The 23,695-nt window shown below is 34.4% G+C and overlaps 1 protein-coding gene across 4 annotated transcripts; it reads left to right on the forward strand.

The window, feature by feature from the left end:
* The first annotated feature begins 16,233 nt into the window (after window positions 1-16,233).
* On the forward strand, window positions 16,234-22,247 carry LOC147380526 (uncharacterized). Of its 4 annotated transcripts, XM_086431595.1 has the most exons (4): window positions 16,234-16,529; window positions 16,980-17,079; window positions 19,105-19,221; window positions 19,542-21,177. In XM_086431595.1, the coding sequence occupies exons 1-4, from the start codon at window positions 16,455-16,457 to the stop codon at window positions 19,553-19,555; spliced, it is 306 nt and encodes a 101-aa protein (XP_086287721.1). In that variant the 5' UTR covers window positions 16,234-16,454; the 3' UTR covers window positions 19,556-21,177. The 4 variants fall into 4 exon arrangements, 1 of the variants encoding a protein (XP_086287721.1); XR_015175277.1 differs by lacking the exon at window positions 19,105-19,221 and having other exon boundaries at window positions 16,253-16,529; window positions 19,484-21,177; XR_015175279.1 differs by lacking the exon at window positions 19,105-19,221 and having other exon boundaries at window positions 16,253-16,529.
* The last annotated feature ends 1,448 nt before the right edge of the window (window positions 22,248-23,695 follow it).

A 23,695-nucleotide genomic window follows, 5' to 3' on the forward strand; every position in this document is an offset into this window, starting at 1 on the left:
CCCAACAATCTACAGATTGCAGAGTCATCATACCAGATCCCATGACCAATTACCAGTAGTCTGCCCAACAACAGTCGTCCTTAGAATCTATGATTGTCGAGTTGATGAGGCAGCAACAATAGTTCATCCAAACTCAACAGCAAACCTATTAAAATCAAACTCAGATTAACCAGGCCACTACGCAATCCATAGCTAAGATGGAAGTTCAGTTGGACAGTTAGCTCTGAAAATACGTGCTTCGTACCATATCTAGTCCTAGAGGGGGTGAATAGGATAATTAAAATTTCTTTCGATTTGTCCAATTTTAACTTAGATTGATAATTTGATTATGTGTTCTAAGTCATTCAACTAGCCTCGATTTGGTACTTATGTTTCTAAGATGCATTTAATGAAAATACACTTGAAATTTAAACATTCATTTAACAATGTCATTCAATGGCATATTCAAATATGATTTACCTATTCGACATTCATGGCATCTCATGACATTCAAAACAGTCAAGTGTAAATTGCGGGGTTATGAAAAGATACACGAGACATAAGGCATAAGGCATTTAATGGATCGGCAATATGCCTACGTCCATTCTCACGACTAATCTCTAGTTTGCAATGCAATTGAAGTTTACTTAGAATCTAAACATTCATGGGATGACCTACATAGCATAGTGTTCATTCATAATATGCATTCATCTAAGTATAAATTGATAGAGGCATTTTCACAAACATGAGACAAGCATTTTATAGTAGTTCGGCAACGTGCCTACATCCACTCCTAAGGTTCCTACCTAGGAACTTGGTGTTCACTATCAATGAGGTTTATGGTTGTGGCGCCCCGCCGAACGCTAACACAAATCCCCATGTCAGATCTCGAGGTACTAGGTGGCACCTCGAAATTTCGGCATGGTCTCCTCTGTTTTTGTTAGCATTCCAAGGCGTTCAACCTGCACCTGATAAACGACATACAATCCTGCATACATATACAAAATATAATACTAGCGGAAGCTTAAATACGTCTAATAACGTACGAAAGATCAAAGTGCGGAAGAATAACCAGAATACAGGATTATACAAAATTTCTCACTCTAACAGAATTCCTAACACTCAAGACAGAATCCATAAAACTACCTGGGGGAATTGACACCACTAGGGGGTATAACCCTAGTACTTACCAGGTGACGAACTCTGGTTGTCTATCTGACCAACCAGATGATCCTCATTCGTACTCTATACTTGCCTCGCCAAGCTCTGAATTTGAAACTAAAAAATAGAGAAGGAAAGGGTGAGTAACAATGGTTACCCAGTAGGGAAACAAACAATTTCTGTCAATAATCCCTCCTAGCATGAACGAATAAGCATACTGAATCATTTTAAAATAATCAAAGTTTTACATAATAAACTACGATTAACTGGTACATATAGCCAGGGATGAGCAACTAAACATTTTAAAACTAACATTACATCAATCAACAGTACTCACTATACCATTTTCTTTATGTACAAATCTAATTGATCAAATGGAAACATTAAACATGTATTTCATTTTATATATCAAAGTAAAGCAGCAGATACATAATACACAATGGTGGAGTATTGGAATTAGAGTGTTGGGATTCACGACTGGATCGCTCCCAGTCGGGACATGATGTTACAATTTCTCTCTGGCTTTTAGTTCCTGATTTTGTGGCCGGTCGCTGCCCTTACCACGTTTGGTTGACCATTTATCCGGCTCAGGCTGGCCGTTTGACGTGATCGTAAGCAATGGGTCTCTTTTCGATGTGTCAGAACGTTCGACTACTATAGATTGTTAGTGATCACTGACCAATCATCTTCGTCTATGCCTATCAGGCGTACATGTGATTCCCAAATATACAAACCATTCGTATACGACCACCTTTACATTACAAGTTCACTGGTAAAGATAGAGAGGAATAAACCCAGATTCCATTTGTGACTCCATTCTCATACGCGTCCCATACCACGTATGAGCTTGGGGGTCCCTACCGTACATCCCAGGATAGTACACCACTCCGGATGATATGACGTACTATCCCTTCAGGTATTCACAAACTCTTTAACAGCTCACAAAATAGTTACATATGTATATTATTTTCATTTGAAAAAAAAAGAGAAATTAACAATACAAGGTTGAGAATGGATATCCAGTTTCCTACCATGCAAGTGTGGCCACCCGACCTAAAATAAATAACATAACGGAAACGTAAACAGCGCCTCGCGCTAACAGAAAGGAAATAAACATGCAACCAATAATATTATCCCTGGATATCTGTTCACCAACCTGCACACAACACGACAACGAGAAATGCAGACATCACCCCTCGGGTGTGACTCTGACATTTTACCGTTTCATACCCTTTTTTCCTTTTTTTCTGATTTTTACAGTTTTCAATCTCTTCAATAAAATATCCATTTTCTAATATTCATCAACTCAAAATGAGTTCATTGAATATTAAATCACATTTTCCAACTATAGAATTTATTTCTATCAATAATATTGAAAAAGAATATAATTTTTATATCAAAACGGGGTCCGAACAGTGCACAAGACCCAATTTATGGAAATAACCCGTTATAATACTCTACCCACGTATAATTTGTTAAAAATACAATTAAACATATCAAACATGCAATTTCTGGCGTGAATTTTGAAATAAACAAAGAATTCTATATTTTGAAAATACATCCAAATTTTTCCAATAAAATCCTAAATGCAATTTTCACAATCTATGATTACTAATAGAAATTGAGAGATCCTTACTATGTCTAGGCGAAAGGATCAAAGCGTGTGCGTGGAAATCGAGGCGATTGGCACGGAAATCGAGACGGATCGAACTTCGAAGCGGCTGATTTTCGAAACTGACCCGGTGGTTTCGAAGATCTCGATGTGCTCGTCTCTTCTCCCTTCTATGATAAAAGACGGTTTGACCCCGAAATTGATGAAATCGAGGTTGATGTTACGAAATCTCCGTATAAAAATACGGCTGATTTTTGACTATACGGGGTGAAAAAGGCGAGAAAACGAAAGGAATTTGGGTGGGTTATGTAGAGAATTGGCTGCGGACGTTTCTCCTTTCTGCGTCGGAAGACGGTTTGACCCAGAAACGGACGAAATCCGAAGTCAAAGTTTCAAATTTTCTATATCCAAATACGGCTGATTTTTTACGATATCGGGTAAAATAGAAAGTGAAACAAAGAAAGGTTGGGTGGGTTTTGTAGAGAACGTAGCTGCGGACATTTCTCCCTTCTGCGTCGATCGTCGACGGCGAGCCGTTTGTGAGAGATCTGAGATTGAAGATCGAAGAAAAAAAAATTCATTTTTTTTATATGTCTCGGCCGTATGGACGCGTTGGGGAAGATGACATATAAAAAAAAATTAAAATTATTATTTAAATAAAATGTGGGACGAATTCGGTATTTTGTCAATTGTTTCGATCGATGATAACTTGATCATCCGGACTCCAAAACTGATAAATGAATACTCTATTTCACCTAATTTTTTGTTCTGAATCTAATGGTATAGTCAATTTCTACAAATTATGTCTCCATAAAAATTTTACATTTTTAGCCTTATCTGACCCCTAAACTTGATATCGTTTTCGTTTTTGGCGATAATTCGACTTCTTGATCTCCAAAAATGACAAATAAATAGTCCATGTTGAATAATTTTTTGTTATGAATCCAATGGTATAATCGAATTTTAAAAATTATTGCTCTAATAAAAAGTCACTATTTTAGCCTAGTCCGACCCGATAATCGAGGATTTTGCAACTTTTATATTTGGACTCGCATTTGAACGTGCTTATAGGCTAAACTATGTTTTTCGATCATTTTGAATCTAATGGTGAGGCCAGATTCCATTAAAAATGATCAGAAACATCCTAAAGTTTTACCCCTAAATCCCACTTTCAAGATTTTATTAAAATTTCACTATTTATTTTTTTTCTCGAGATATGAATTAAAATTTTGGGGTGTTACAATGGTTCACCTCTAACCTTTTACATAGAATTTTTATACCTAGGCTAAATTCTAAAACCTTAACATCGAGAAAACGCATCCTCTCGAAATTGTGAGTTTTATTCCTCGGAAACTCACGAACCTCTACTCTTGTCAAGAATTCTCGATTCTAACAAGAACTTGATTTTTGAGGGCTGAACCAAGTAACCACATACATATGTTTTTAAAATTAAAAACAAAATAAAAGACTCACTCAACTTTATAAGATTTGTCAATGGAGATCTTGAGTTCTTCGAGTCCTTAAGCTCACAAGTATGTCTCGATGGTTGGATCTTCCAATCAAGCTTTCGAGTTCATCAACTACTTGTAATTACTCCTACCATCATCTCCTTTTTACTCCTTACTCCATGAATATACCAATGTGTGTGCAAGGTGACGTTTGATGGGCGGAGAGGGATCAAAAGAGAAGTCTAGGAATGTTGAAGGGTTCACCTAAGTTAGACTCTCATGAAAGTAGAGAAGACTCTCAAAATGTGGAGAGAGGAGAGGCAATCATCTCTAGGATTGATCCAAAGGAAGGGCAAAGGGTTAAAAGGATTTTCAATGAAGTTTGAGCCCTTCCATGGCTAGAGAGAGGGTTAAAAGTATGTAGAAATAGAGGATTTACTTCTCTCAAGCTTCAACCAACCCAAATGAATGAGTTGGAGTTGTCATATATGAGAAGAGAGCAAATTCGTGACTAAACGGTCATAAATATGATCGTTTGAGCGCTTGCTGTCGGTGGCATCGTCAGCCACAAGTGAGGCACATCTAAAAATTATCAAAATGCCCCCGCAGAGTGTTTTGACCATAACTTTCAAACGGTAGCTCCGTTTTGTATGCCGTTCGGGGAGCTGATAGACATTACTATTTAGAACATCCCCAAACTGCCACCAAGGGGTGAGCCATTATAAAAATGGGTAAAATGACTAAAATACCTTTTTTATCATTTCTGATCAAAACGAGCTTTCGGGAAGTACGACTTTGAAACGGTTCGAAGGTATGCTAGATTTTACCTATATAATGACACCTATAAAGTACCAAGGACAAAAAATGATTTTAAGGTGGTCAAATATTTAATGTCCCCTCTATATCCATATTTGATTACCGAAAGGTCCGATGAGCGAACGGGACGAGGAAAGAGTTTTCATAGTTACTACGGGTTGACCTATCAATCATCTTTGTATTGGATAATGGTATTAGGTAGTCTCATTACCTCTTAGGCTTTGTGCACACACATGGGAGTTTTTTGTCGAGGCGTGTATGGTTGAGTAGCTTTAACGGAGTCTTCATATGTCTTCAATGGCAAATCGATCCGACACTCAACATGTGTCTCGGGTTGACAAAATATGGAACTTACAAGCTCTCTTCTTGAGTGGGAGAAAGAAAGGTCAATTTCCTAGTCAGACTATTCCTAATCCTAGAGGTCAACCTTTGATTCAAAATAGATCAAAAGGTCAATACGAAATAGGAAGCCATTCTGGAGCTCCACAAGACTCAGTTCAGGATATCCACACCTTGTATTCGGGAAAGAAGGTGGACAACAAGGTCTAACCTATTGACAAGGGAGAAAAAGTCCTAGAGAAGATCAAAGTTCAAAAAGAAGTCATAGAGTTTTCAAAAGAGAAGGAGAAAGATTTGGAGAATCCTCTCATAATTTTGTCAAAATCGAAAGCTCCATTTCCCCATTGTCTTAGAGATTTTAAAAAAGATAAGTAATTTGAGGATGTCTTAGAAGTCTTCCAAAATGTGCATATCAATATCCCATTTCTAGATGCCATTAAACAAATACCTTCTTATACGAAATTCCTAAAGGATTTGACCACAGCTAAAAGGAAAATACCATTTCCTCGGAAAGCCATCATGGCAGCCCAAGCTTCGTCGCTCATCCAACAAACGATTGCACAAAAATTTAAGGATCCTGAATGTCCAACAATTTCCATTTATATTGGAAATCAAGTGGTCGAAAAATGTCTCTTAGACTTAGGGGCCAGTGTGAACCTTTTACTATATTCGATTTATAAACAATTAGGTTTGGAGATTTTAAAACCCACCGATATCACGTTGAGTCTAGCCAATAGGTCCATAAAAATTCCAAAGGGTATAGTTGAGGACATGATAGTTAAAGTCAAAGATTTCTATTTCCTTGTTGACTTTGTTGTCTTAGACATAGAGCCAGCTATCAATTCGAACAGTCATATTCCTATCATCTTAGAACATCCATTCTTAGCTATGTTTGACGTAGTCATTCGTTGTAGAAACGGGATTATTACTTTAACATTTGGGGATATGAAAGTGAAACTGAACATTTTTCATAATTTTCAAGGAATTGATGTAGATGATGGTATGAAGGAAGTGAACATGATAGATTCACTATTCAATCAAACGTATCAAGAGTTAGGGTACTCTGATCCCCTAACGAAATGTTTGGTTTACTTTGGCCTTGACTTGGATGTAGAAGAGTATATAAGCGAAGTCAATGCTTTGCTTGAATCTGTTCCACTCTTAGATTCTGTGCGGTGGCACGCAAAAGCTGAAAGTCTTCCAGTGCATACATCCAATCTTGTTACTTCCCATGTCGAGCCTCCAAAATTAGAACTCAAGTCACTTCTAGAGACCTTGAGATATGCATTTCTTGGCAAGAATCAAACCTTTCCCGTGATCATTTCCTTTCACATCAATGAAGTTCAAGAGGAAAAGTTATTAGGAGTATTAAGAGTATATCAAGAAGCTATTGATTGGAGCATAGTTGACATCAAGGTAATTAGTCCATCTGTGGTGATGCACCATATTCGTTTAGAGGATTTCGCTAAGCCTTCGTTAGAACCTTAGAGACGGCTAAATCCTGTCAGGAAAGACGTGGTTCGGATGGAAGTGATGAAATTGCTAGATGCGGATATTATCTATCCTATCTCTGACAGTCGTTGGGTGAATCCTATACAAGTAGTTCCTAAGAAATCTGCTATCACTGTGGTAATGAACCAAGACAACGAATTAATCCCCACTCGAGCCCAAAATGGATGGAGAGTGTGTATCGATTATAGGAAACTCAACTCGATGACTCCTAAGGATCATTTTTCCTTACCTTTCATTGATCAAATATTAGAGCGTCTAGTAGGACATTCTTACTATTGCTTCTTAGATGGTTATTCTGGGTACAACCAGATACCTGTTGCTCCAATCGATCAAGAGAAAATAACTTTTACCTGTCCCTTTGGAACTTTTATGTATCGTTTCATGCCTTTTGGATTGTGCAATGCACCCGCTACTTTTCAATGCTGCATGATGAGTATATTTTTCGACATGTTAGAAAGATATCTCGAAGTGTTCATGGACAATTTTTTAATTTTCGAACCAAGTTTCAAGGAATGTCTCCATTACTTGACTTTGGTTCTTGTACGTTGCAAAGAGGTCAATCTAGTCCTCAATTGGGAAAAATGCCATTTCATTGTAACATCTGGGATTGTGGTAGGGCACACTGTTTCTACTAAGGAGATTGAGGAAGATAAGGCAAAGGTAGGTCTAATCGAAAAATTACCACCTCCTAAAACGGTTAAAGAAATTAGGTCATTCCTAGGCCATGCGGGATTCTATCATAGATTCATTAAAGATTTTGAAAAATCTCGAAACCTTTATGTGAGCTATTGGGAAATGATGTTCCTTTCGACTTTTCAGAGTCATGTCTCTCTACGTTCAACAAGCTCAAGTCCAAGTTGACCTCGGCACCCATTATTCAACCTCTAAATTGGAGCATTCCATTCGAAGTTATGTGTGACGCTTCGGATTATGCAATAGGTGCTATTTTGGGTCAGCGAATCGAAAAACAATCTCATGTTATCTAATATGCTAGTAAAACCCTTAACGATGCTCAGCTTAACTACTCTACAATAGAGAAGGAAATGCTAGCAGTGGTCTATGCCGTTGAAAAATTCCGCCCCTACCTTATAGGATCTAAAGTCGTGATCTACATATATCACGCAGCATTGAAGTACCTTCTATTAAAGAAAAATGTTAAAGCAAGGTTAATCCGTTGGATTCTACTTCTACAAGAGTTTGATCTCTAGAGCTAAGACAAAAGGGGATAAAAAATATCGTAGTTAACCAATTGTCTAGGATAATTAACAAGCTATCCGAGGAGTCCTTACCCATCTCTGAATCCTTTTTCGATGAGCAACTTATGCAAATCTCTCAAGCCAATGCTCCATGGTATGCGGACATTGTCAACTACTTAGTTATAGTCAATTCCCAGTCGAAATGACTAGTCAAGAGAAACTCCGTCTTCTGTCAAAAACAAAATAATATTTCTGGGATGAGTCATACTTATTTAAGTATTATCCCGATAAAATCATTAGACGTTGTATTCCAACCTGTGAACAAGTCAATATCCTAGAGTTTTACCATAATCATGCCTACAGAGGGCACTTTAGTGGTAAGAAGACCGCTATAAAAATCTTATAAGGCGGTTTTTTCTGGCTTAGTATTTTTCGTGATGCCCACGAGTTTAGCAAATCTTGTGATAGATGTCAAAGATTAGGAAAAATCTCCAAAAGAAATGAAATGCCGCAAAATCCTATTTTGATCATCGAAATTTTTGACGTGTGGGGTATAGACTTCATGGGACCATTTTCTATCTCTCAGGGTTACTAATATATCTTAGTTACCGTTGATTATGTGTAAAAATGAGTCGAAACTGTGGCATGTAGAACTAACGATCACAAGGTCGTGATAAAATTCATCAAGGAGACGATTTTTTCAAGATTCGATACTCCGCGAGCTATCATAAGTGATGGTGGCTCGTATTTTTACAGCAAGATCTTTCCTGCGTTGATGAAGAAATATCTCATAACACATAAGGTTGTCACACCTTACCACCCACAAACAAGTGGGCAAGTGGAGATTTATAATAAGGAAATAAAGACTATCTTAGAAAAAATAGTCAATCCTTCAAGAAAAGATTGATCTTTGAGATTGAGTGATTCACTCTGGGCTTATAGGACTGCATTCAAGATATCCATAGGGATGTCTCCTTACCGGTTAGTTTTTGGTAAGGCCTATCATCTCCTTATAGAACTCGAGCATCATGCATATTGAGCGATCAAGCGCCTAAACTTTGATTTTAATAAAGCCGGTGAGAAACGAAAGTTACAACTAGACGAGTTAGAAGAGATTAGAAATGACTCGTATGATTATGCCAAAAGGTACAAAAAACGTACCAAATTCTTTCACGATAGGCACATTCTTAGGACGAATTTCATTCCTATTCAAAGAGTTTTATTGTATGATAACAGACTCCACCTTTTTCCAAGAAAACTTAAGTTTCGATGGACTGGCTTATATATTATCTAAACAATATACCCCCATGGTGCTGTTGAAGTCCTTAATCATAAGGACGGATCCACTTTCAAAGTGAATGGCCAATATCTTAAACATTTTCTCAAGTATGTTCCGCAGGAGGAAGTTCTTCTCCTTGATGACCCCGTCTATCAAAGTTAACAAAGTTTTAATCTAGCTAAAGACGTTAAACTTAGCGCTTCTGGGAGGCAAACTACACGTTTCAGGGAACATTGTGTTAAATATCAACAGGATTGTAAGGTCTTTCTCAGGTGCTATTTAACCCACGTCATTTTATTTTGTCAATTTCAATTTTACCTTTGCATGTATATGTTGAAATATTGAGGACAATATAATGTTTAAGTTTAGGGGTGTATGGGTCGGATTTCTTCTTTTATATAAAAAAAAATTGAAAAATATTTGGTTGGCGACTTTATTGTATTTTGCTCAAAATCTTCACTTGTATCTTTAAGCACTTAGTTAAAAATATTTAATCAGTCTTTCATTGGAAGCTATGATCTGGAGTCCCCATTTGTGTTTCTCTTAGGTAAAAATTAGAGCAAAGTTATCTTTTGGTTTACAGTCAATTCTAATAAGGTTACCAAGAATCTAGATTGTACTTAGAGAGCTTGTTACCTTCTTTCTACCTAGAGTTTAAGGAAAAACTAGGTTTGATGAACTTTGACTTCCTTGTTCAATTGGTTGGTAAATTAGAAGAAAAACAGAACTGGGTTGTATACACCTTGTATAGCAACCATTGAATTAGACTGGGTACCTTGAAAAGGGCTGCCTACTTTTCTTAAAAAAGAGTGAACAAGTAATAGAAAAAAAGAGACCTTTCAAAAAAAAAATCCAAAATCCAAAAGTTTATGTAAAGTTTTAGTAGGGTGAAAGCCATCAAGTGTAAAAATGTGAATATACTGGAATATCACAGATAAAGTCCCTTAGAGGTATTAAAGTGAATATCCACACTTCTCACTACCCCAGACAGGATGCTAAGTTTAAAATTAAACCCTAAGTTACTCTAGCCATTCTTGAGTAGTCAAAAGGTTAAAACACATTATAGGAAATCGAATCTCTTAAATTTCTGAATCAGAATCACTATCGCTCAAAGATCAAAGTCTAAGTTTTGTCGTAGAGAAATAAGGGTTGAAACTCTATACCAAGCAGTACTTCCAATTGATTGACAAAAAAAAAAAAAAAGTTGTGCTTTTCAATATAAGTTTTGCATTTTTACTATTTTTACTTCAAAGTTGTTTTCAAATTTTGTGGGTATATTTTCTGCAAACCCTCATGAGTCAAACTTGTTTACTAGGGGTAACCTAGCGGTTCAAGGGCTTGTTGCATTCGCTAAATACAGTCGAGGTGCTTGAGAAAGTAGTAGTTTTTTTTTCTAGGGACTAGAAAAAGGTAAGTTTGGGGGTGTGATGAGTGTCTCCAAACACTCAATTATACGCATATTTTTCAGATATTTATCTTGATTTTTGTACCTATTTCTCTATATTAAGATAATAATCATGATAAGCCTCAAAACACCATGTTACATGTTAATTAGGCTTAATTATATATAAATAAATTTATTTACTAGATAAATATAATTACGTGTGTTTCTTATTCAGGAAATCAACATTTTGGAATCAAAATCTCAAGACAAAAGTATTTGGGCCCACTTTGGAATGTCCTAATCTTTAACTCATATTCTCCTCTTTTATCTTTTTATACAAAGAAAAGTGGAGATAACTTTTAGACCCTCCATCTCTAGAGAAAAGGTCCCCTTATGGTTCTCTTCTCCAAGACTCCTTTAATTTAAGGCTCTTAGCTTATTCTCTTATTTTTTGTATTTTTATTTTTTAGTTATTTTCTTTTGGTTAAATAGTCTTGTAAGAAATAGAAGAAGAAGAAGCTGTAAGTTTCTCCATGAAATGAAAAAAATTTCTTTCATCTCTTATCTTCTCTCTCTTGCAATGACATTAGGCTAAGTTCCTCTCCATTGGAGAGTAGAAACGCTTAAAGTAAGTTCTTGTGTTATTTCTAATTTCATGCCTTTCTTTTATTTAAATGCTTATGAGTTCTCTTTAAGTTACTTGCACCTTTTATTCTTAATATAAATACTTTATACTTAGATTAGATCAAGATAAATTATACTTAAACTAGATAATTGGTAGTAAGAAGTTTTCAAAGAATTCTACTTTGTTTATGTTCCCTCATTCATTTCATTTGCAAAACTTTCCGATCTAAGGAGTTAACACCAAGCCCTTACGATTGAGTTATAAAAATGTTAGAGACTAGGAATTGCTCATCAACATGTTTTAGGTAGATCCACCTCCAATGGTGTTTTAATTTCATAAGTTTACTTGCTTTTAATTTCATTTACTTTAGCTCATTTTCTAACAATTTTACATCTTTTTATAAGTTCAAAAATACAAAGAAAAATAATTTTAATTCCTTTTACTTAATTTTAATTTTATTTTCTTAGCTTAACTCTACTTTGCCTTTCTCTTGGGTTCGATCCCCTACTTGCCCCACAAGTAAGGTAAAAGTAAGATTATTATTAACTCTGGTGAGAAGAACAACGATAGTCTCATCAAGTAACACAGATCGAATCCTCACATATCGTCGTATGCCCTTTTGTATACTTCAATACCATCTCCAAGAACTTCAATACCTTTTCGATGATTGAATAAACATCGATATTTGAGTTATTGAGTAATTTTCCCACGATTTAAACCGCTCCGAACCATATGATTCATAATCTAATCTATCTTGGGATCTAGATTGTGATCAAGCAGGAAAGTCCTGCGTGGATCGCAGTTGGATCCGTCTCAAAACTAGTTAGATGTAATAACTAGAACAACGTGCTTTCTTTTTTAGCAATCAAACGCTTGGATTCTAGATCAGCTCCGATTGCTTCCAAAACCCTAGCAGATCCAATTTTGCTATCCACACTTCCTTTTTGTAGAACAAGAACAGTCGAAGCCAATGCTTCTTGATTTATCACCATTGATCTCTTAATTGTTCTTTATCTCTGTAATTCGTCAAAATCAGATCTAAAACCCAAATCGTATGCTCAAAAAATGCTAATTTCTCATCCAAATTGACATCTACATAGCAAAGAATACCTAAAAGAATCAAAACAAAATCGTCCACTTAGCAAGGAATTTTCGAATCCCATCAGAATTTTCTTTTTGTTGCAAAATCAACGATCTTGGATTAATAACCGAAACAATTTGCATCCCTGTATTTGACACTCTTGCTCAAATATTTCGCTTCTTGTTGTGAGATACAAGGAGGAGACATGGACAGTAGAGAAACGTTAGATTCCGAAGAGATGTTGGAATTTGACCAAGTCTGAATCAAACAGTGGACAACGTGATTAGGAACAAAGTCTTTGCTCTTCAAAACCTGCATAGTGGCTGGACATGTGTTGTTTTCGTTATTGAGCCATCTCTGGATGCTGGACGGATCATATTTAACACCAATACGAAGGCTTACAGGAACTTTCATCACATCGTGTGAGATCAAACACTTGAAGAAGCTTGGAATTGCCCTCGATCAACGAATCATTGAACTTGAAACTTGCCTTTGATATCCTTGTGTAAGTCGTGTCTTTTATTTCAAATCCCACTAATGACGCCAATTGTAGAGGTCGATTTTGTGATAAATTGATCTCGATTATGACTTCATCATTTAATTTACAAAATAACAAAAAGAACATGAAAAAATAGAGAAAACAAGGATTTTTCACATGGTTTCGCAAATGTGCCTATGTCCACGGGCTTAGGGAGTCGTTTTACTATAAATCTTACGATTACATGGCCTTCTAACCTCCCCTCCATTTTTCCCTCTCCCTCTACCTTCTTCTCCCCCCCCTCTCTTTTTTTACAATGGCCTCAAGGCCTGTAAATAGAAAAACCCTAAAAAGAGTCCTAACCCCAATTAAATTACAATTGACCGTATTACCCCTTACCCAAATTAATAATTACATAAAATGGGGAAGAATCCTCTTAAATTGAGATTCTTTCTTAATAAGATAGAGTCATCTTCAAATGATGTTGCATGTCTACATTGGGATGCGTGTTGATGGTGCGGATGAATGATCTAGATGAGAGACGATTTTATCCCTACATGCTACATGTATCATTGGAAATAATACTCAAGTCTTCCACATAAGGAAAAATATTCACCTTTATAAGAATGTTAAGCTCCTAGATTCACCTTAGCACTTTTGCGATAATTGATGCAATAGAGGGTATTGTGGATTCAAAGATTGTTATATTCTTTTCTAGTCTAACCTCCCAAAAAAGGATCCAAGGAATCATATTAGCAATGGAAGCCACTTGGCTCGATTGAGTTGAAAACCATCTCTGCACAATTCTTTTGGAAATTCGAGTGCACTTTGGTTTTAAGATCAAAATTCCAAAGTGGTTTCAAATTCTAACGATGAAAGGACATGCTAGAAAAACGTGCTCCATGGATTCCAAGGAAAAATTATAGCAAATACAATTCGACACCAAGCTTAACCCCCACTTCTTGAGTGCAAGAGATCCATCAAACATGCCTTGTGAAAATTTTCAGCCAAGAATTTTTTTATCTTCATTGGAATCTGGGATTTCCAAATCATAGATCATAATCTATCCATAGACCCCAGGCTTCGGATAGATTCCAAAGCCTTCCTCACTGAGAACCACCTTTAAGTTGAGCTTCTCCAAACTTGTCTTTCCTTAGAGCTAGGCTTGAGCTCCATTAGGCTAGCATCTTGGCAAATATCCTCATATTGACACATTTCTCTGAGCTACTCTAGGTTCCATCTACCCCCTCTCCATAAATTACTTATTTTGGTACCCACAAAAAGATTTGGGAACCTACGAATCAAAGGACCTTCACCCGACCAATTATGAAGGGCGAAAGACATCTTTAATTCATGCAAAATTGAGGCTTGAGTAAGCAAGATAGTATGGTGCATTTGAGCTTTAATTGCTTTCCAAATTCTTATTGCTATGCATAATCTAACATTATTATATCCCCACAATTAGTACTTTTTAATTTTCTTAATAAATGTAATTTGGGATCGAATAATAAAAGAATTATTTTTTTATTTTTATTTTTATCATTGGTGTTCTTTTTATTATTTTATCTATTTGAAATATCTATAGAAATCTCTAAAATTAATTATGAAGACAATTATAACCTTACATGAATGATAATGCTTGTAATTCATGCACAAATGGACATGCCAACTACTAATTATACATGATAATTTTTATTTTTTTAAAGATATATACAAAAGCAATCCAATTCAAATATTCGAAATAATTTCTTAATTTAGACTTGTGTTACACATTTGTTACTATTAGTACGAATCACGAACCGAGGATATTGTTCATAAAATCAAGCTAACCACGAACTCACTGAATTTTAATTGGGTTCAATGAAACAAATAATTTTTTATTATTTATATTTAAAATTTGGATTATTTTTTAATTTACTTTTATTTAACTTTGAGTTTTTTAACATTATAATTGTATTTATAACTTGTATACTTGAATAACATATATTTACAAACAAGCTAGCAAACCCATCTAGGAAACCAAAGCGAGCGAAGAAATGAATTAGCTTTACCCCCTACAAACTGGGTTTGTTTTAGAGTGGCGAACAACAAACAATGAATCCGAATTTGAACCAAGCGAATTGACGAACCAAGTAACATAGATTTAAACTTAACCTAACAATTTGTATTATTCCTAAAGGATAATGCTAAAGTATCATTGAGATGTACATCGTGGGGGACATTTTTGACGTAGATGTGTGTCAAAATCATAGATGATTTTCATCGAGATACGAGAACATGTCTAACATAGATGTGTGTAAGGACATTTCTTTGTTACTCCAGCTCGGCTCATTTCTGACATAGATGTGTGTCAGTAAATTTCATTGTCAATAATTTGTGAGTTATTAGAAACTAATTTTCATTACTTGAAAGTTTTTATTAAATTTGTCCGAACTCTAGCCAATTTCAAAACGTGTGTGAAGAGTACTTCAAAGATGGAGAAACTAACAAGGAAACATTTAAAGCAAAGGAAGACGAGGTTGAGGCGTTTCTAAAGAATCAGACTAATGTTTAATTATCTCATTTAATACAATAAATGCAAAATTGCTTTTACAAACATTACAATCACCGGCACATGAAAGGGACAACATTTGCAGATAATGGACCGCTAGAATTTCCTCGAGGTTAAACCTTCCTATCACGAGGATATATATTTTTGTTGTTTCCTTCTACAGCTACAGTCTTCCCCACCTTCCCCAGTTCCCATCTCTCTCTCTCCAATCTTTAGTTGATGCCTCATTTAATAGTCTTTCCCCTCAAAACCCCTTAATTAATCTTGATTTTATAATATGGATCCCTTAAAGTTGAGGAAATTCTCTTTAAACCTTATTTTTCCAACTTCATTGTAAGACGCCCTTTCAAAAAATTAATCTCATTAAATTTTAAATTACAGAAATACAACTTATTTCAATCATTTTGATTATTACAAACAAAATGATAAAAACTAATTTGTACACCACTACAATATTATTTTATCATCTTTAGAAAAAGAAATGCTCATCTAGTATTTTTTTTCTACAAAATGGTCAATCTTACTAAATTATAAAAGAAGGGTTCTCAAACCTAAACCTAAATCCTAAACTCCAGATCTAGTGGATTATGATTTAGGGTTTTGAAATCATAGACACTTAAGATTTCCCTAGGTAAAGTTTTTAGCGTTATATAATTATACATCCACAAAAATTTGGACCTTACCCAATTGTAAATGTAGGGTGGTATTTTTGTTTTTCAAGGATAAATAATATTTTAATCATGATGTAGAACTATTGAAATTATAATTAATCATTTAAAATAATTTCTTTTGGGCAGGATGAATTGGTAACTAAGTTAAAAATGTAAGGTCTTTAAAGAGTTCTATCAACTTTAGGGGAGAATATGTAAGAATAATAGTCAGCCCAGCAAAAGTCTCTTTCTTTATTCCTCTCCCCTATATTTAAGAACCACCTCTAGCATGAACTCTCTAAGCCATTGGTGAGAGAAAGAGAGACTGAGCTAAAACTGAGGGATGGATGTGAACCAATTGATGAATTTCCAATCATCATCTTCTGGTCAACCGATGGAGGTCCATGATTTCGTGCAGGTACCCTCCTCTCCCTTTATGCCTCTTAATAGACATCCTCTTATTATGAGCTTAGTAACCAAGTTTGGATTCACTAATTGTGTATCATTTAATTTGGAAAATTTGGGAAAGATTCGTAAAATATGGGGAAATTTTCCTGAATACAGAAGATTGTTTTTTGGTTTCTTACCTAAACTCATCATCGTCAACTTCCCTAAAATCTCTTTCTTGTTCTTGAAATTGAAAAGGGTAAAAATGTTATCATATGCAGCGATTACTCAATAAATCACCGAACAATTCATCAATTTAATCTTTTACTCCCTTATTTGGAGAACTTTACATTTTATTTTAAATTAGAGAATTTTGTGACTGAATATGCTTATAAGGTGAATGACTTTTAAGAGTATATTGAAATGTTTTCTTCTTCTTTCTTAGCAATTCTAATGATCTTTTTTCCCCTCTTGCATGAAGGCTGAAGAAGGGAGTACACAATTTAGTGTCTTGCAACTGCAAAAGCAAAACATGGACCTGTTTTGGCATCAACAACTGCTTGAAATCAATCAACTTTCGGGTTTTATATTTTTTTATATTTCCATTTCTATTGATTTTTTCTAAGTTTGTAGATGATTAGACTTAATTTTATTTGCTTATGCATCTATTTTTTTTTTAATGCTGAGATTGATCTAAAAAGTATCATGCATCTTCAAATCTTTGTTGTCTGAATCGGAAAGCAAAGTATATGCAGATTCAGAAAACCTAAAAATGTAGGATTCAAAGACAACAATTTATATTTTGAATAATGTAAAATTTAGTGAAAAAAAAAAATTAAGGAACCTAATATATACGCTTCCAAGAAAAGGTAAATTTATAAGCATTTTATAATTAAGTGAGTGAAAAATTGATGGATATAAGTGATTAATATGATACATTTTTAGTACAGAGAAGAGAACATATAAACAAACATAGAATAAGTTAATGAAAAGAAGATACAAGTCTGATAAATGTTAATCAATATTTTAAGATGGGGAAAGGCAAATCAGAAAATAAATGTTCATGAATATCGAACATGCGCTCATCTCAGGGCCGGCTTGATACAAGTTGAGGCCTAAGGCCAAATCTTAAAATAAGACCTTTTTATATTTAATATATTAATATAAATAATAATTATCTATTTAAACAATAAAAAATATTAAAATTTAATTTTCTTACTTTTTGAGATGCAAAATTAATTTTATAATCAAATTGTCCTAATATATCCATTTCAAGGTTTTCTATTATTATTATTCCAAGGGTGGATTTGATGTTTTTATTTTTTTATTTTTTTATTTTTTTATTTTTTAACTTTAAATGGAATAGGTTAAATTTTTAAGTCTAAATGGAACCGTGGGTAGATTGACATGTAATGCAAAAGGTATTTTTCACTTCAATCCTATCTATGATGTGTGGAGGAGGCTCTAGCACCACGAAAAACTTATTTATATCCAAATACTAATCTAATGATGGTTCACTTTGCAACAATATTTTTCACCATGTGCACGATGAGTAGAGAATTAGTTTGCAGTGTGGTGAGTGACTATGGAAGCGTAAGGAACATTCCTTTAAATAAATTTTTTTCCAAATTACAAATAAGTGCTCAGATTCATTTACATCTTTCCATACTCTTCCGGTTCGAGAAAGGTAATGATGACCTTGGGTCTAAATTCAACAATGATTCCAATCTTCTTATACTTGCAAAGTTCATCGATTATCTCATTATAGTGTCTTGATTTGACTTTAGTAAGTCGGGAGGAGAGATAGATTTTGATTATGTATCAACTATGGTCAGAATCCTATTAGATGAGTTCATCGATGTATAACCCGAAGAACTATCGCTCAGATGGCCTTCAGATTGTTTTCCAATTGTTGAGTAAAAGAAGTTGAACTTAATAGTAATTAGACCATACGCTTCAAACAATGAGGAGTTCCTTTCAACTCTGGAAGAATGATGCAGTTCAATAAGCTCAAATGGGACCATATATTCGGATAAACGACGGATTTAGAATAATTCGAGGAGATCTATTCTTGAATGGAAACATCAAGATCTTTAAGATCCATAAAAAATTATAGAATTTCCATTTTTTGGCCTGATTCCTTTGTTTACTCTAATTTTTTTAATATGTTTTTCCTATTTTAGAAAAGTTTTATGTTGTTATTAAGTTTATTTGTAGAAGTCAGAACCACACATTGTCAATTGCATCATACTTTTAGGCTTAAATAGTTTTTGTTTCCATTCTTAAGTCGTTTTTACTATTTTTATTAATTTTCTATTTTTATTATTTTTCAGGATTTTATAGGAATAAGACTACTTTTCATAAATAGTATTCTAAATCCAACTTCAGTACAAGGGAAGATCTTTGATTAATAAAATATATGTTTTAGAGAGTTTTCTCTTTATTTTTTAATTACTTGGTATTCTATACGAATCAATAAGTTTTTGATACTCATTTATTCATTATCTCTTTTGAGAATCAATGAACTAATTAGAAAACTATTCTTCATCTTGCATCAATTAGTATCAGAGTTTGTGTTGATTGCGTAGCTTGTTATTCTTATTGAGATGCATCCAAGAAGACGATCGATTCAACGCAATGCTATACTAGAAGATGTATACAAATTGGTGAAGTTCGTTGGTTTGCTCTTTACGATCAATATAGTAAATCATATAACACAAAAGGTATTTTTCATTCTAATCTTATATATGATAAATATGATGGTAAAGTTGAGGAAGAGGAAGTTGTTTACAATTCTATTTTACTTATAAGGTTAAATAGTTTCTATTTCCATACTCCATTTTACTATTTTTAGAAATTTTCTAGGAATAAAATTTTTTTTTATAAATAATATTGTAACTCCAATACATGTGAACATCTTTGATGAATAAAATTTGTGTTTTAGAGAGTTTCTTTTTATTTTCCAATTATTTGGTGTGCGGTTAGAATCTGCTGGACGATGCTGATAGACCTTGCCTCACTGATCCAAAGTTGCTTCTGTCAGCTCACTCCTCGTAGCGGCGTGGTACCTGCCAAAATCACTTTGACGCTCAAGTTAGAGAAGCAGAGGAATAGTCTAGAGAACTGGTTATACATTCAATCTGCCAAAAGATCCTTTTTTTCTATGCTTATTATATTATTTATGGATCCTTATTGCGAATTAGGGTTTTCCCCTTTTCGGACGGCGATCCTGGGGATCCCCTGATTTAGTGGACCACAAACGGAAAGAGGATCTTCTGGATTGGTCATACTATATTGTAGAGATCTTCTCCGAGATCTCTGAAATTAACGTGCGCAAATCAAGATTACAATTATTATATGACTAGGTCTACTCTGCTTGGCAAACCAGGTCTCATTTAGTGTTGTGCCGTCCTTCTAGTCAAACTGGGGAGATCTCTACTTTGACCTGCTCTGCTAAAGGGTAGTGCTCGTATGCTGATTTACGCATGGTACCACTTAACTGGTTTGATCATGTGTATAGCTCAGATAATTGCGCGGTTATTTCCCTCAATACTTGATATTTTGTATGAATCAACAAGTTTTTATTCCCAACTATCCAATTTTATTTTGAGAATCCACAAACTAATTGGAAGACTGTTATTCACCCTGCATCATTATTATGGAATGCATAGTAGAGGAGCATCACTCTTGAAATCTGGGAGGTTCCTTTCTATTTTGTAGTAGTGGACTTTGTATTGGAAAGATAGTTTTGTGAAAGTGCAAAGAAAAATTATGAGAATCAATGTACATGTTGGACATGAATATTTTTCAAAAGATTTGGGGTATTTCTGTGCTGCAAATCATTTACTAGTTTTTCTTAAGAAGTTAGTTATCAATGTAAATTGACGACCATTACTTCTTTATCTTCTATTTTTGATTATTTTGTAAGCTAACCTTTATGGATAGAACATTTTAAAAAGATGACCTAATTGGCATCCCCTCTTTGAGATTGATGTAGTTGGATTTGTCTCTGAGTTTGAAGTAATTGGATTGGCACATTTTTCTTATTTATATACTCCTTCCTTGCTTAGAAAAAGTATACAAATTTTTTGCAATGCAAATCATTTCTTTTATGTAAGAAAGTTTTTTGGATTTGTAAGCATTGCCTAGATTTCCATTATGTCCAAAATCAAAACCCTCGACGTTACTTTCAACTCTTTCTTTAACCTATTTTTTCAATGTAACAAATTCAAATTTGAATTCCTTATCAAAATAGACGACAACATCTCAATAATATATTTGGTTTCCTATTTTTCTCCCTTTTAAAATTTGTTTTACTATCCTACCAACTCTAGATCATCAGATCCATTAGCTAAAAGATCATTTGCTCTAATAGTTTCCGATTCTTGAATCTTTTTCACCACCTTTAAATAACCTAACCTGCACCTCCATGCTACATTTGGGAAGTCTTTCCCATTTTTCTTGGGTTTGTACTTAATCTTCCATATGATGTTAATTCTTGGGGAAAATTCTCCAATTCATGATCATTTATAATAGAATTTTCAAAATTTTGGCTTCCATTCGCACTCGATTACTTCATCAAAAGAACTCCTTGATTAGTACCCCAACTTCACTGATGCTAAAAATTTACTATCATGATGTCGCTCTTTATCATTTCCCTAGGCCTATGTTTGCGATTCTCATGCAGGAGCGTTCTACTTCAAACCTATGGTTTGGGTTTTACCCTCCATAAAGAATAACCTGACGCGTATAGGAGGGGCCTTACTACTGGTGCGCTACAACTTTTCAACCTCGACTTGTTGGGACAAAGCTCTAACTTTTTTGTGTGTAAGTGCCTACATTTCCTACTAGCACACTATGGCTTGAATTGATTGCCAGCCTACATTTGTGAGTCTCACGCATGAGCGCTCTATTCAGACCTATGGTTTGAATTTTGATACTCAACATTTGGATTCAAGAACTTTATATTGTAGATCTTTTTAGTAATTTAATGTCAGTTAAAATTTTCGAGATATTAATAGGATCCTTGATCCTCATGAGATTGAAAAAAACTACAAGCTTCAAAGCTGAGTTGCTCAATTCCTTATTTTAAGTTGATACGCAACCGTTAGAAAGTTTCTTATATATAATTAATATTTATTTATGATTTGTTGATAGAAGGGTTAAGAAGAGTAGAATAGAAACAAGTAGGTATAGATTGGGATAAAGTGGTGCAATGGGAAAGGTGAATATAGAAATAAAGAGAAGAATATAAAAAATTCAGTTTACCTACGTGAATTGAATAATAGGAGAAAGGATGAAGGTGCATGTGCTATGCTCAAATTAAGTAGATAGGCTCGGACATGGGTCTCTACTAGACCAATAAGATCGAAAGTGAGTTTTGGTCGTGGAAGTTACAAAAGACCAAATAATGAGCTTGCTCGTGGAGGATTCATTGGTTCTTTGAAAGGTGATGATGGGAATGGTCTTAACCAATTAGGCTTGAGCCAATTAGGGCCTCTTTGGGCTAATATGATATTAAATATCTAGATACCAGAAGTGAAAGAAGGGAAAACAATGACGATAGGTTTTGAAACATTTGGAGACAATACCTGGTTTAAAGGCTAGCCCACCAATGGCTTTTATAGAACTTTGTGATATTTTCACTAATTGAATGTTTAAATTGAAAGATAACTTCTTGTATCCATGATATTATTAATATATATCTAAAGAGATTATTATTATTATTTTATTAATTTATTCAATCAAAGTGGGGATTTGTTGATAATATATATATATATATATATATATATATATAATATATATATATATATATATATATATATATATTTATTTATAAAATATCTAATCAAATAAATTTTTGAATGAGTGCAAATGTTTGGCCATTTTTGAATTTCCACATCTCTTTTATTTCAGTAAATGTATGTATAGTTGTGATCCATGAATGGTGCCCTGGTGGATCTCTCTCTCATTTAATAAAAGTCTGGAATCTTGGGTTACTAATTGGTGGAATACTAGGCAATCCGAAACTTTTTTGACTTATATTCAAGAAAAGAACGTTCTAGAAAAATTCATAGAATTAGAACTATTCCTTTTGGACAAAATGATAAAGGAGTACCCGGAGACACATATACAAAAGCTTGGTATAGGAGACCATGCATGCATACCGCCCTAATCACTGGGTGAGGTATTGAAAGAGACATATATCCCCTTATTTTTGGGTTGATGCTGGGTTGATAGGAGCAGCGAATAGACCTTTTCTTATTTGGGTGTTGAGTAAAATTCTTGGTTTGGACATTGTAGGGAATGTTGGTGTACCCATTAGCTCCCACCAAGCCCTTTGTTTGCTTCGGCTCTTGAATATAAAAGAGAGATCTGTGATAAACAATAGGGGGAGGAGGTTGGCTTCAGATAATCAATCCCGCTTTTGAACCTTGCAAATCAACCCCATAGGGCTTCTTATTCCCCGGGAGTTTTCATTTGAGTTTTATACAGCCCCTCCCTTCGGTCGGGAATGGGTCAGTGTTTCTCATATTACATTGACCCTCCTTTCTTCTCAATTACATCGACCCTTTCCTCCCTAAAATAAAGAAATAAATGACTAACTTCCTTCCATATACTTTAAATATTGCATCTGATCTACGATCACCCTTATTTCAGATATTGATTTTAGTCGGAAAACCTCATCTTTGATTCAATTGCCCATTCCTCCCAATTTGTGCACCTCATCTTCCCGCCTAATCTTTAAAGAAGAACCCAATCCTTCTGGATATATATTAATGTCTACACTTTTTGATTATTCATAAATGGACATACCTATTGGTTATTCATAAAAAGAAATATCCATTTGTTAAAGTCTATTTATGAGCAACATTTAAAAATTCCTTAATGTCTATAAATTAGATTGACATGTAGGCCAAATCACTCAACTTTTCAAGAACTCACTCAAGCATTTTAATTTCTCAAATTATTATGTTGGACATTACATATTCTTTCTTTAGGAGAATTCACAAGGAGACATCTCCAGTTTATTTACTTTTTTACAAATTCTCACTGTGGCTTTATTGTATTCTGGAGGCTATTTTGCCTGTAACCATCAATAAACACTTCTACATGTGCGAATAAATGAAGCCTTAAAAAAGTTCATTTCGCACTTCAAATTCCCAAGATTCTAATGTTCTTGAACTATGCTACATT

The sequence above is a fragment of the Akebia trifoliata genome, unplaced genomic scaffold (assembly GCF_017979445.1).
Source record: "Akebia trifoliata isolate Shusen 1 unplaced genomic scaffold, ASM1797944v1 Contig01334, whole genome shotgun sequence".
NCBI classification, from domain to species: Eukaryota; Viridiplantae; Streptophyta; class Magnoliopsida; order Ranunculales; family Lardizabalaceae; genus Akebia; species Akebia trifoliata.